This window comes from Tubulanus polymorphus, chromosome 3 (assembly GCF_964204645.1).
Source record: "Tubulanus polymorphus chromosome 3, tnTubPoly1.2, whole genome shotgun sequence".
In the NCBI taxonomy this organism is placed as follows: domain Eukaryota; kingdom Metazoa; phylum Nemertea; class Palaeonemertea; order Tubulaniformes; family Tubulanidae; genus Tubulanus; species Tubulanus polymorphus.
Window position 1 is genome coordinate 997194 of NC_134027.1, and position 13514 is coordinate 1010707.

Genomic DNA, 13514 nt, shown 5'->3' on the forward strand with positions numbered 1-13514 from the left:
TGAAATCCTTTTTAGTTCAAGAACTAATTCATTTTACCCTGAAGAAAAACCGTTAATGTTCTAAAAGCAATAACTAAATCACTATTATATTCAACATGTCCATTTATTCAACCCATAAGACATATACATATAATAAACATAAGCACATCACTAACAATTCTTACACAGCACAGTATAATTTTATTAAACAGCATTTTAACCCTTTGGGTTTTCAATATCTGAAAATAGGTCTGCTTCCCTTAATACGTTTTAGGTAGATACCGAAACTAAAAAAATTTCTTTGATTATCAATTAAACCAATCATTATCAGCCCTTGCACAATTAGTCCTAGGATTATATCCTTATTATACATCTACGTTCGATTTATATTACCGTAAATTTAATACAAGGTGCCCTCTTAGTTTCAGTACAAATATCAAATAATTTTTATAATACTTTAATATAGTTCTATATAGAACAACCAAACCCTGCGAAAGCATTTTCAATAAATACAGAAAACCTGCATAATTGAAACAATCATCATGTCACCGGCTTATGATTGGAAATTAGAAATCAGTACCGAATTAGAAATACAAATTGGGATTCAAACATAGAGGTGACTTCAGAAATGGGATGACAAATGTTGACTTACACGAATTTGGAGTCAAAAACTAAGATGACTTCAGATTACAACCATACAAAGTTTAACAATACAGGATCCTTACAAATCGCAGAATCAGTCGGTCCTGTTTCTAATAATATCATGAGGTTCCTCGAAACAACTCATCATTGACAAGAACAACAAGACACCGATGAAAAAATAAATCCAGAACTGCCTGAGCTGTAAATCCTCCCCCCCGGTTTCACAGTTCTGAATTAAACTCATCGAAAATCAAAGTCAATGTTACTCACAACTGGGGGTCATTCATTAAGTCTTAGGGATCATTCATGTATTACGTACGCATTAGGGGAGGGGGGAAGGGTCAGTGCAATTGCGTACTGTAGTGCTTAATGTAGGCTATACGAAAAAATGGTCGATTTTGGTTACAAGGGGAGGGGGGGTTTAAAAATTCAAATTTTATGCGTACGTAATGAATTGATAAATAAATGATCCCCTGTGGAACTGGTTCCTGGTTAAGTATAATATTATTTAGATATTTCACTAGTTTAGTTTTTTGGTGGGTGTTTTCAAGAATCCGATACGTCTGAGATATCTGACTATAAACGGTGTTGAGGTTAGAGTGATCGCTATTCGTACTGGAGCGAATACTTTATGAACAGCGTACGCTACGAGGAACGTACTCGCTCCGGCTGCTAGTTTAGACTCCAGAAACGACTGACCAACTCCGAGTTGAGCGAGGATTCCGACTACATCTACACCGCTGAAATATAATCAAAACATAACACAATATTTAAATAATACTCATTTGAAATGACATCAAAAACCTATAGTATATCATCCCTGGGAATATTTTGAAGACCCAGTCACACTAAGTTCTAGAACCAGTTCCAGAGGTCTTGAGCCAGCTCCCTGGACCCAGTCACACTAAGTTCTGGAACCAGTTCCAGAGGTCTTGAGCCAGCTCCCTGGACCCAGTCACACTAAGTTCTGGAACCAGTTCCAGAGGTCTTGAGCCAGCTCCCTGGACCCAGTCACACTAAGTTCTGGAACCAGTTCCAGAGGTCTTGAGCCAGCTCCCTGGACCCAGTCACACTAAGTTCTGGAACCAGTTCCAGAGGTCTTGAGCCAGCTCCCTGGACCCAGTCACACTAAGTTCTGGAACCAGTTCCAGAGGTCTTGAGCCAGCTCCCTGGACCCAGTCACATTAAGTTCTGGAACCAGTTCCAGAGGTCTTGAGCCAGCTCCCTGGATCTGAAGTGAATTCATCAGTTCTGGAACCAGTACAGTCGATGGTTAAATTTAACTCACAACTTTGAAAATGCGCTGATTTTTAACTGGAGAACCTGTGGAACTGTTGTATGGGTCTTTAAGTGAACAACTGCTTATACCGGGGAGTGGAGATTATGCTGTGAGGAGGGGGCACGAGTGGAGATTATGCCAGAAGAGGGGCATGAGTGGAGATAATGCTGTGGAGAGGGGAGGGGCTTGAGTGGAGATAATGCTGTGGAGAGGGGAGGGGCGTGAGTGGAGATAATGCTGTGGAGAGGGGAGGGGCGTGAGTGGAGATAATGCTGTGGAGAGGGGAGGGGCGTGAGTGGAGATAATGCTGTGGAGAGGGGAGGGGCGTGAGTGGAGATAATGCTGTGGAGAGGGGAGGGGCGTGAGTGGAGATAATGCTGTGGAGAGGGGAGGGGCGTGAGTGGAGATAATGCTGTGGAGAGGGGAGGGGCGTGAGTGGAGATAATGCTGTGGAGAGGGGAGGGGCGTGAGTGGAGATAATGCTGTGGAGAGGGGAGGGGCGTGAGTGGAGATAATGCTGTGGAGAGGGGAGGGGCGTGAATGGAGGAGGGGCATTGTCTCACCTGTAAACTAAACCATAGAAACCTCCAAGAGACATTAACGAAATTCCAACATGGAAAACAACGACAGTCGAACCGTAATCTTTAATCGCTCGCTGTAACTTCTGTCGTTGAGACAACGTTGTCACCTCTTCACTTTCTTCCTTCTTCACCTCTTCAGTTTTCCTCTTCATTTTGAACTCTTCAGCCGCTTGCCTGATCTCGTCGTCTTGGTGTTCGAACAGCTGAGCGAGAGTCTTCTTACCGCTCTGATAATCGTCCAGTAACTGATCACAACTCGAGAATCCGAAACGATTACAATTCTGCAGCCAGATTTTAAACAATTCCGGGCTGTCACCTTGGATACCTTGCGGAGAGAGGGTTACTTTACCGTGGCGTCGTAAACTGACGAGGTTATCACCCATCTGACCTCCCTGTAAACCCTGAACCGACGTATCGGATAATGCCTGCTGATAATACCCCGCGACGACCTTCAACTCTTTCTCTTGAGCGTCGAATAACTCTTTCAAGGTCGTGCGGCCCTCACGTAGATTCGCGATAGCTTCGTCGCATTTCGATAAACCGAGATTTTCGCACGTTTTTAGCCAGACGCGGAATTCCTCGGTTTCAGTCGCCGCAGCCTGCTCCACACTCGTCACGCTCTTCCTGTTCCATGCCGATGTCGAGTATTTTCGATACGGATGGTTGGAGGTCTGATTTTCGGCGACGTATTTTTGCGATTGGTTTGTGCCACCCCCGGGCATGTTTAGATGAGTAGGTGCCGTGCTGTCCGGCTGGTATGGTTCCGGTACCTGACTCTGCATACAGCTATGTAAACTTATCCCTTGAGTTTGTAGATTATAAGCTTCAGCCTCGGAACTTTCTTCCGGCGTCATCGTCGCGGTTTCGTCGACTCCGGCGCCATCTGTCGAGGATTCCTCACGTTCAGCGATGTCGTTTTGAATTTCTTTTGCTCGGTCGGAGGCGAAAGCGTGTTCACCCTGAAACCCTTCGATATCTGAAGTGGTTTTTTCGCTGTGGTACAAGAACCCAGTTGTCGTATACCGTAGAATCTGTTGTTGTTGTTGTTGTTGGTTCTGTTTACAAGAAGTGACACCACAAAAAACGACCCTTCTCAACATCGGAGCCGTCAAACTCATCGTTACACGATTTACCATCATTTTCCTGGCAAACTGGACGAGTGAAAATATAGTGACAGTCCCCACTCAGTAGTCCAAGGTTGCGTAACATGTATCATTCACGTGGAAAAACTATGACTGTGTTGACAATTTTTGTGGAACGCTACAAAACAAACTTAGAAATGGAATCGCGAATCTTCTGTGTGGAAATAATTGTTTTATTTTTACAGTATTTCATAGAAAACATGACAATTTTAACTTGATTCAGCTGATTATTTATGTTCAACTCAGTACTATTGCGATGAATAGTTTTTCATTAACTGAAAATCGAACTATTCCATACCATCGTTTCAACGATCTTGTAGCACTTTTATAAACCAATTAGGCTGCTGTCAATCAAAGCTTCGATCGTCGGACTCTACCGGAGAACACCGAGCACTAACAAACTACCCATTTAATTTGGCTTTATCACCATTTCAATTTAATCACGATTATTAGCTAAATTAAACACTCAGAATAATTGAAAATTTATTCTAAGAGAACTGGAGCGCGTGTCATCAGAAATTGCCGAGCGCATCGGGTATACGCACTTTCCCGTGACGTAGTTCACATTTCCTGTTTCTAGATTTAGTCATAATTTTTGCAATACGCGCAATACACCTGAATTAATTGATTTATTTGTGAGAATTTCGAGGATGCAGCAAGTTTTGCCTGGTCGAGTATTTCAACCTAAAAGCAATCCGATCACAAATGACTATCGTTTGACCGGTACTGTACTGGGACTGGGAATAAATGGCAAAGTCGTCGAATGTTACGACAGGAAAACTGGGAATAAATATGCTCTCAAGGTAAAACAACACTTCCATCTCTCTCTCTCTCTCTTCTGATCGATTTTCTATGTCGTAGATTCAGTATATGATGTTTTTATAATGTGTGAATTGTCTCATGTTATTGTCGGGTAACACCACAACCTGTTTAGTGTTACAGCATTGGCAGTTCATAAAGTGTAATTAATTCACTTTTTATTTTAGTTAGTACAATCCATTTCCTTCCCCAATGTCAATGACAATCCTGATGTTTTAATTCTAGAGTCAAAGGTCTTACAATTTCACTACTGCAGTCTGGGTCACCTTTCCACTAAGTAGTGTGTGGTGCTGTAGTAATTTATTATTGAAAGAATAGCGTTATGGTAAGGTTATGTACATGGACCATAAGGAAAACCTAAACTATGATCACTGAATCAAATATTCATAAGAGAATTGTGGGACTGGGTCCTGCCCTTTCCACTATAGCCTGTCTGTGGCACTGTTACTGTTACTATCTCATAGCCTGTCTGTGGCACTGTTACTGTTACTATCTACAACTGAGGTTCAAAAAAGGGGTGAAAAAAGCTTTGCACTTTAGCGGTATTGCTGTAATATAAATTAGTCTGAAGTAATCCATACTTTATATTACTACATATTACTATCACTTCATACTTATAATGATAATAATAATAATAATAATCTATTTTATCATAAATTAGGCTAAATTGAATACAAAATTACAAATAAAGTACATGGCAGAATTAGATTGATGATAGGGACCTGAACAGAGCCTTAAAGGCGTTCAGGCCCCTTGGAGAAAAAAAGGGTAAATGATATACTTCAATAATTTTGTATTAAAAAAATTTTATTACCATTTATTTAACTTGAATTATTTTTATTACAGTAATATGACAAAGGTGCTAAGTCCTTTTTCTCCCTTTAATGATGTTAGGGTTAGGTTAAGGGATATTCCCGAAATTCCAACAAACACTGCTTCCTCCAGTTCCTTGTGCTTGTAGAATTTGGAAACATTCATTAGAAGCCCCAGCAGGGTAGGAGTTAAGACAGCGTCAGACGCTGGGAGAAACAACTTCAAACGTTCCAGCAACTGTGTTTACTGGTGACGTGTCCTTCGAGGCTAAAAATGGACAGATATTTTGATTACGCATGAATTTGACCATTTTACCACCAATAACAACAACAGCAGCAGCAGCAGCAGCAGGAGTGGAGGAAGATGATTGATAATAAATTCTTGGATTGTCATTAATGGAGAAGCCTCAAAAATAGAAACATAGTTGATGATAACAATTTGGTAGAAAGAGATAGATATGACTGCCTGCTGAATGCCTGTGATAGAATCTGAAATGTGTCTGTCTATTCTAATAATAAGCTAATAAATTATTAGCTCAAGGAAACATTTCGGACTCTTTCTATTTTCAGTGTGTAGAGATTTTGTATTTTCTTTCAACTGAGTCCAGTGTGTTTCATCAATGGTTAACACTGTTAACATTAGATTCTGGTGGTACAATGTCATTATCCTAGCTCTACAATTTATCAGTGTCATTGAACATTTTGTAATATTCAATTTTCCCAAAAGAGTTACTTCAATCTAATCCAATATTCATTTAAGTGCCATTAGCCCTGGTTCATATACTCCACAACCTGCTAGGTTGTGACATCATTAGCCTAGCAGCCAATCAAAATAACCCTAACCCTAGGTCAGCTGACCACTGTGACATCATAACCCTAGCAGCCAATCAGACCCTAACCCTAGGTCAGCTGACCACTGTGACATCATAAGCCTAGCAGCCAATCATAGGTGACCTGACTACATGTGACATGTAGTCAGGTCAGTCTACTACATGTGACATGTAGTCAGGTCAGTCTACTACATGTGACATGTCAGGGATTTGACCCATGACAAACAATCACTCAAAAATAACTCTAGTGACACACAAATATAGTGGAATACCCATAGTTGCAATAACAATATCAATCTCATTTTCTATTGGGAGTGCAAATAATTTATTGGTATTTGATAAATGAATGACATCAGATATCTGTGTTATTTCAAATATTTCTACAATCATTTAAATGAGATATATCTAGAAAATGCAATTCTTTCCCCGTGGTATCAAAGGCAAACTGGGGTAGGCTTACCACCCATTAGTATGAAACGGAGGGATTCTGATAAAAGATGTCATCCTGATATAAGATCCTCTAGAACTGTATAAATCAAGCCTTTCTGGATCCAGTAGCTTTATTTTGAGTGGTTTAAATGTGACTACCAGGTTCACCGAACCTACCTTACTGTATCCTACAAGGATTAAACTAGCAGTTTTTTGTTTTATCTCGTTTCAGGTTTTAAGAGATATCCCTAAAGCTCGTCGTGAGGTTGAATTACACTGGAGAGCCTCAGAATGTATACACATTGTAAACATTGTAGCCGTGTATGAAAACCATTACGGAGGACAAAAATGTCTTTTAATTATCATGGAATGGTAAGATATTTATATTTCTCAATGTAGCGCTCCCTCTATTTCTGAATACTTGATGATCTTGCTCAGGAACTCTGTACCCATATCTCTTAGCAAACTATTTAATCATTCACAGAATAGTTATTCTATAAATACTGCGTCTTTTTATGGTTTCTTAATTGCACAACAATTCATTTTCATTGTAATCTATGACAACAGACATCAGGTTGAGGGCATTTCATAGAATACCACTTTGCATTCAATGAAAGTATCATCAGTGTAACCATGACTTAATATATTTTGAATCGGCCCCCCGGAGCTCTATATCGGAAGTTAGTATTGATTTGAGGTTATGTTGATATATGATTGAATTGTTTATATTTTTAGTATGGATGGAGGTGAATTATTTAACCGAATTCAGGAAAGAGCTGATCACGCGTTTACAGAACGAGGTTTGTAAATCCACTCTTGAACTTAACAAACACAAAATCAGTTTCTCATTTTTCTGATCCTTGACTCGGAGTTAACAGAATTTGGACTAATTTTATCGAGATCCTGGGCCCAGTTTCACAAGAAAAGTCAGATTTTTGGTGTAATCGCTACTGTATTACTTCATGTTTTCGATGAGGACAACAATTCAAACTCAACTGTTTTTGGCTTATAGTTTTTCGTGAAACTGGGCTCTGGTTTTTACGCTGTTATGTTAGAGTTGTAGAGTAAACCTCTACCGATCGTTAATCTCTGATATCTCAAATGTTTTTACAGAAGCCGCTGCCATCATTTCCGATATCGCTAAAGCTATCGATTTCTTACATTCACGTAACATAGCTCATCGTGACCTGAAGGTAAGTAACTGAAATATCAAATACATCATTCAAAGAGCAATTAAATGGCCCCGATATTCCTGGTTTAAGCCAGGGTCGGGTCCAGACAGAAGCACATATGCCTGTCCTGTCACAATTTTCCAGTGCCCTGTTGAAATTACAATGGCAATATTTTTTCAGGGTACTATTTTTCGCAACTAATAAGACATTAGTCTGCAGCACGAGATTTAGCTTATATTCCCTAAAATGTCCCTTTAGTGTCTAGAAATAAAAATGCACTGAAATTTCAAAATTTTCCAGATCCTTGTTATATATGCCCTTTTCATATACTCCTGTCAAACTCTGCCCCTTGATCCATTCCTGTAATTAGTATCTACCGTACTAACGATGTTTTAATCAATGTTTCCCGTTGTGATATTTTAGCCTGAGAATCTACTGTACAGCGACGCTGGTCCGAACGGAATTCTAAAATTGACCGATTTTGGTTTCGCTAAAGAAGTGAATTCAAGTAAATCACTACAAACACCTTGTTACACTCCGTACTATGTCGGTAAGTTTTTACATCAGATCTTTAAAAATTATTTCTATTTATTTCTAGTCAAATAGTCATTATGTCGATCAAGATTCCTCTCTGTTTTGTTTTTTTAGCTCCTGAAGTTTTAGGCCCAGAAAAATACGACATGTCGTGCGACATGTGGTCGTTAGGAGTTATTATGTACATACTGTAAGTACATGTGACATGTGCGTGTTTTAAAAAAGTATTGATTATTTACTTCATAAGCCACTCAATTGCCAGAGGCGGAATCCTGTACTGCCACGGTAACCATTCTTGCTGAGGAGATATACTTTGAATTGCAAGATTCTTCCTGGATTCAGTACTCTTCCTGGATTCAGCCCTACCTGGTCTTCCTGGATTCAGCTCTACTGTGATCTTCCTCGCTTCAAATTTACCATGGTCTTCCTGGTTTAATATGAATGTTGTGGGTTTTCAAAGTTCAACGAAATGTTTGTCATCTCAATTTTGTAGAATTTGTGGATATCCGCCGTTTTACAGCAATCATGGAATGGCTATTTCACCTGGTATGAAAAAACGTATCCGAAATGGACAGTACGAATTCCCTTCTGCAGAATGGAGACATGTTTCAAAAGCAGGTGAGTAGAACTGAGAGTCTGCCAGTGACAGGGGGAACACTGGGAGCACCCACTTCACCCTAAATACCTCACTAATCTCTATATTAGTGAGCTTACACTCCATACAACCCAGAAAGCATCTGATATATTTTCCATGGGTTCTCACTTTGTTTTGTGCGACACCCGTTCGCGGAATCCTGGTTCTCACTTTGTTTTGTGCGACACCCCTTCGCGGAATCCTGGCTCCGCTGTTGCTCTGCTACAATCTGACATATAGACCGAGGGTTCTACTGTTTATTCTACTGTTTGTTTGTTATTATTTCAGCTAAAGATCTAATTAAAGGATTGTTAAGGACAGTTCCTGAAGAACGATTAAATATTAAACAAGTTATGCAAAATAGTTGGATATCGGTGAGTTCAATGATGTCATAGAGAGATATATTTAGTTTGTTTCATCATTGACTGATGTCATACGGGCATATATACAGTTTGTTTCATCATTGACTGATGTCATACGGGGATATATACAGTTAGTTTCATCATTGACTGATGTCATACGGGGATATATACAGTATGTTACATCATTGACTGATGTCATACGGGGATTTATACAGTTTGTTTCATCATTGACTGATGTCATACGGGGATATATACAGTATGTTACATCATTGACTGATGTCATACGGGGATTTATACAGTTTGTTTCATCATTGACTGATGTCATACGGGGATATATACAGTATGTTACATCATTGACTGATGTCATACGGGGATTTATACAGTTTGTTTCATCATTGACTGATGTCATACGGGGATATATACAGTATGTTACATCATTGACTGATGTCATACGGGGATTTATACAGTTTGTTTCATCATTGACTGATGTCATACGGGGATTTATACAGTTTGTTTCATCATTGACTGATGTCATACGGGGATATATACAGTATGTTACATCATTGACTGATGTCATACGGGGATTTATACAGTTTGTTTCATCATTGACTGATGTCATACGGGGATTTATACAGTTTGTTACATCATTGACTGATGTCATACGGGGATATATACAGTTTGAGATATTGTTTGATCACTCGGTTTAAACTGTATAAAATATCGGTGGGTGTAGTCACTATCGAATCAATAATATTGATTGATTGATTGATTGATTGATTGATTGATTGATGTTTATTACAGGAGAATACAAGTGTACCAGACACACCTCTAGCATCATTACAAGTATTAAAAGATGAATCAGATATGTGGGTCGATGTACAGGTAACTATAATCATTCATCGTTTTAAATCCATCGTTTTGTAATCTTTATCAAATGCCCAGTTTTCTGATTATTTGTCTCACATCTATTTATAAACATATTCCTATAAATAAATAGTTCAATTCCTATAAATGAATAGTTCCACTGTCACGAGCAAGATAAGAAATTTGATTTGTGGTTTTCCTCTTCTGATGGTGACCTACTTACCCGATAAAGATAGGATTTGTTTTATTACACAATAGTGTCACCAAAAATATTTCCACAAACATCCAAGTTGATCGGTTATTGGAGTTGGGCAGTTATCTCCAAGTTGATCGGTTATTGGAGTTGGTCAGTTATCTCCAAGTTGATCGGTTATCGGAGTTGGGCAGAGTCTACTCTATTAGGTTATAGTCGCAACATTGAATCATTGATAATTGTTGTAGCTTAAAGAAAACTTTTCAGACTTCTCATCTTTCTCATTCCATTAGTGTAAAATTCTCTATATAAAGTGAAAGCAGTCGTCTTGTCCTCTTTTAACCGATATGGTTGTTTTTTATTTCAGGATGAAATGACGAACGCTCTCGCGACAATGAGAGTCGACTACGAGCAAATACACATTAAAAACTTAGACGATTCAAATAACCCGATTTTGAAAAAACGACGTATGAAAATGATGAAAAAATGAAGAAAAAAAAACCATGAAATTTAAAGTTTCGGAACGTGAGAGGTGTTTAATGCGAGCAGCTGGTTTGTATTTACGATGACTGGTACCTGTAGTAGCTGCTGCAGCTGCGTGGATGACACAACAACAAAAATTATATCTATAATCATTCATTCATTTACCCTTGAGGAAGTTTTTGAATCATCGGCTTGAAACATGAAAATTATGTCAAATCATGTCTAAATTATGTCAAATTCGCTTTTATATTTAAAATATACCATGTATTACGTATAATAGCTAAGACACAAATCAGCCAAAATTAGTGACAAATCTATGGTATTTATTATTATAAATGAAATAGTCACATCCAGTAGAGCCCTACCCCTGGGATACTGAACCATTAGAGAGCCCTACCCCTGGGATGTTGAACCAGTGTAGACCGTACCCCTGGGATGCTGGACCAGTAGAGACCGTACACCCTCCCGGGATCCTGGATGGATGATTCGATTTTCATCCGTGCCATCAGAATGTTTATAAATCGCTGAATGTTTTCATTGTTTTTTCTAATGTTAGCTGTTTATAACTGTTTTGATTAGATCAGGGATATCAATTATAGCGTCTTGATTGATTGATACTGCTAGTCCACTTATCCCCTATACGAGTTCCGCGAGATTCTGCTAACTCTCGCCCCTCATGAGGTCCAGGGATTCTACTCGCCCTCATTCCTCACGAGGTCTAATCTTCGCGAGACTCAGTCACTGCCCGGGGACCTGTTTTATAGACTCGGTAATGATTTCAACTCAGGGAACTTTTCAGATCTGTCGGTTCTCATCATTACCATGGTTTCTCATTGTTACCATGGTTACTCATTGTTATACACGTGCTATGCTATCATTTTGATATTTTCTTCGATTTCAATTGCTGCGATTAGAATGCAGTCTATGGAACCGGTCCTGGTGCAGTAGCAGTGTATCGATGACACTAGGTTCTATGTGTCTGCCATACAGGACGAGTCTTGAATGTTGTTTGCAAAAAATATGTTAGACTGTTGACTCTTTTCCTGAATACAGTGGAGCCTTGTTGCGATGAACTTCAGGATTCAGTTGAAAATCTGGTTTCGGTTGTTTGACCTAATTGTGCAACTGGCCCCTGATGGTTCTAACTTGTATAGAATTAGTTAGCACGAAATTCTAGGTTTGTAATAGCTGATGCATTGTTAAAACGAGGTTCCGCTGTATGTAAAAATACTAATCCCTTTTTGTTTATCGTCAATGCATGCAGTCATTTGGTATTCGGTGTTGTCAATAAGTATTTTAGGTTAAAGTATAAAATGTTTTTCATTTCTTAAGAAAAATGGAATAATTCCACTGATCTGTACCACCGAATTTAATTCCTCAAAAGGGAAAACGCTCGTGCAGTTGTTTAAGTAAAAGCAATATATTTTGTAAAACATGGATCCTTGCAATCTTTAACCAAAATTTCTGTAGTGCAAGAATTCCATTGAAGTTAGCAAAGTTGAACGGTTTCGTCTTCATGAATTATCTGTGAAAGTGGATCCCGATGATTTGATGAGGCGTTAATTATGTAGTCAAAAAAAAAACTGTAATCTTGCATTTTATTTTTTATTTTCAATAATACTTTATCAGTTCTTTTTACTTAACATGATTAAACCTTGTCATTTGTGGTTAGATATTTATGTGAAATATTTCCTCATGTTTGAAGATCATTTACATGATAATTCTGATAATAATTATAATGTTAGTTATAGTTATTACTATAATTATCAATTTCTCTCTATGTTAGTGATGTATTTTTATTATGGTATAAAAATATTACACTCTTTTCCGCATCTATTTGGCCATGTTTATTTTGCATAGTAAACTATTATCAGCATCATGTATCACTTTTGAATTCTATTGAAAGTTTTTGATACAGTTAACCACGCTCTCAAGTCAGAGCCCTAGAACTTTTCATCTCAAATACATGTATTTAGGTCCAAAATGATCAGACTTGAGCGGAGTCTAATGTACCATCCAACTCAAATATCACTCTTCAAGTCAAACAATTTTATTCAGTCCAAAAAGGTTTGATTTGAGAAATGTGTTGAGGAATTTTTTGTGAACAGAGACCGAGGGGTGTAGCCTTTGCGGTGTGGCAAATGAAGTAGAGTTGAAAGAGTTTTCACTGAAATTCAACTAGATAAATGAAGGTGTGACCTTAGGGGATTATACTCCTAAATTACCATATTATAAACTGAATCCTGTCAATCAAACCATGTGCGCTATGTATTTATAGTAATCAAGACTCTTTGATATTTGTTGAAAAAAACTTTTATAAATGAAATATTTGTGCTTCGACAGAAATGCTGCAGATATGTTATGTTTTTACCTGTATATAGATAATTATAATAAATATAATGATAATGATAACAATAAACTTGATCATGATAATGTTCAAACTCGATTCTTGAGTCAGTTTTTATGGACTTTTCATTTTCGCGAAATCCATTTTGTTATCGCATATGAAACTTCCTTTGGTATAAAATAACTCCCGGACGAAGCTTAGTTTCTCTTCAGAACTTTCGAAACATTCGATGCAGTAATAAAATCTCCAACCCTATTGAATTTCATCGGAATGCATCGCTTATTTTCTTTAACCCATTTACTATCGATGGACAAGACAGAGAAGTAGGCTCTTGGACCCTTTCGTAGAAATGAAATATCTCATTTTTGTTTACAGATCTCGTCTTTCCAGAACGAAAAGATTTAATGACATC

The 13514-nt window shown here is 38.2% G+C and overlaps 2 protein-coding genes across 2 annotated transcripts; one reads left to right on the forward strand and one right to left on the reverse strand.

Annotated features, from left to right (window-relative positions):
• Window positions 1–103: 103 nt before the first annotated feature.
• On the reverse strand, window positions 104–3754 carry LOC141902528 (uncharacterized). Its single transcript, XM_074790301.1, has 2 exons — window positions 2464–3754; window positions 104–1361 (listed from the first exon to the last, which is right to left on the reverse strand). The coding sequence occupies exons 1-2, from the start codon at window positions 3618–3620 to the stop codon at window positions 1142–1144; spliced, it is 1377 nt and encodes a 458-aa protein (XP_074646402.1). The 5' UTR covers window positions 3621–3754; the 3' UTR covers window positions 104–1141.
• A 455-nt stretch (window positions 3755–4209) lies between these two features.
• Window positions 4210–13164, forward strand: LOC141902355 (MAP kinase-activated protein kinase 2-like). The gene is made up of 10 exons (XM_074790038.1): window positions 4210–4426; window positions 6746–6885; window positions 7249–7313; window positions 7627–7706; window positions 8109–8235; window positions 8334–8409; window positions 8713–8837; window positions 9142–9227; window positions 10017–10097; window positions 10640–13164. Exons 1-10 carry the CDS (start codon window positions 4274–4276, stop codon window positions 10760–10762), a joined length of 1056 nt encoding a protein of 351 aa, XP_074646139.1. The 5' UTR covers window positions 4210–4273; the 3' UTR covers window positions 10763–13164.
• Window positions 13165–13514: the final 350 nt, after the last annotated feature.

Coding starts and splice junctions, on each gene's coding strand:
- LOC141902528 (XM_074790301.1), bottom strand. CDS start 3,620: ATGATGGTAAATCGTGTAACGATGAGTTTGACGGCTCCGATGTTGAGA. Junction 1,362..2,463: donor TTCTATGGTTTAGTTTACAG/GTGAGACAATGC, acceptor ATTATATTTCAG/CGGTGTAGATGTAGTCGGAA.
- LOC141902355 (XM_074790038.1), top strand. CDS start 4,274: ATGCAGCAAGTTTTGCCTGGTCGAGTATTTCAACCTAAAAGCAATCCG. Junction 9,228..10,016: donor TGCAAAATAGTTGGATATCG/GTGAGTTCAATG, acceptor TGTTTATTACAG/GAGAATACAAGTGTACCAGA. Junction 10,098..10,639: donor ATATGTGGGTCGATGTACAG/GTAACTATAATC, acceptor TTTTTATTTCAG/GATGAAATGACGAACGCTCT.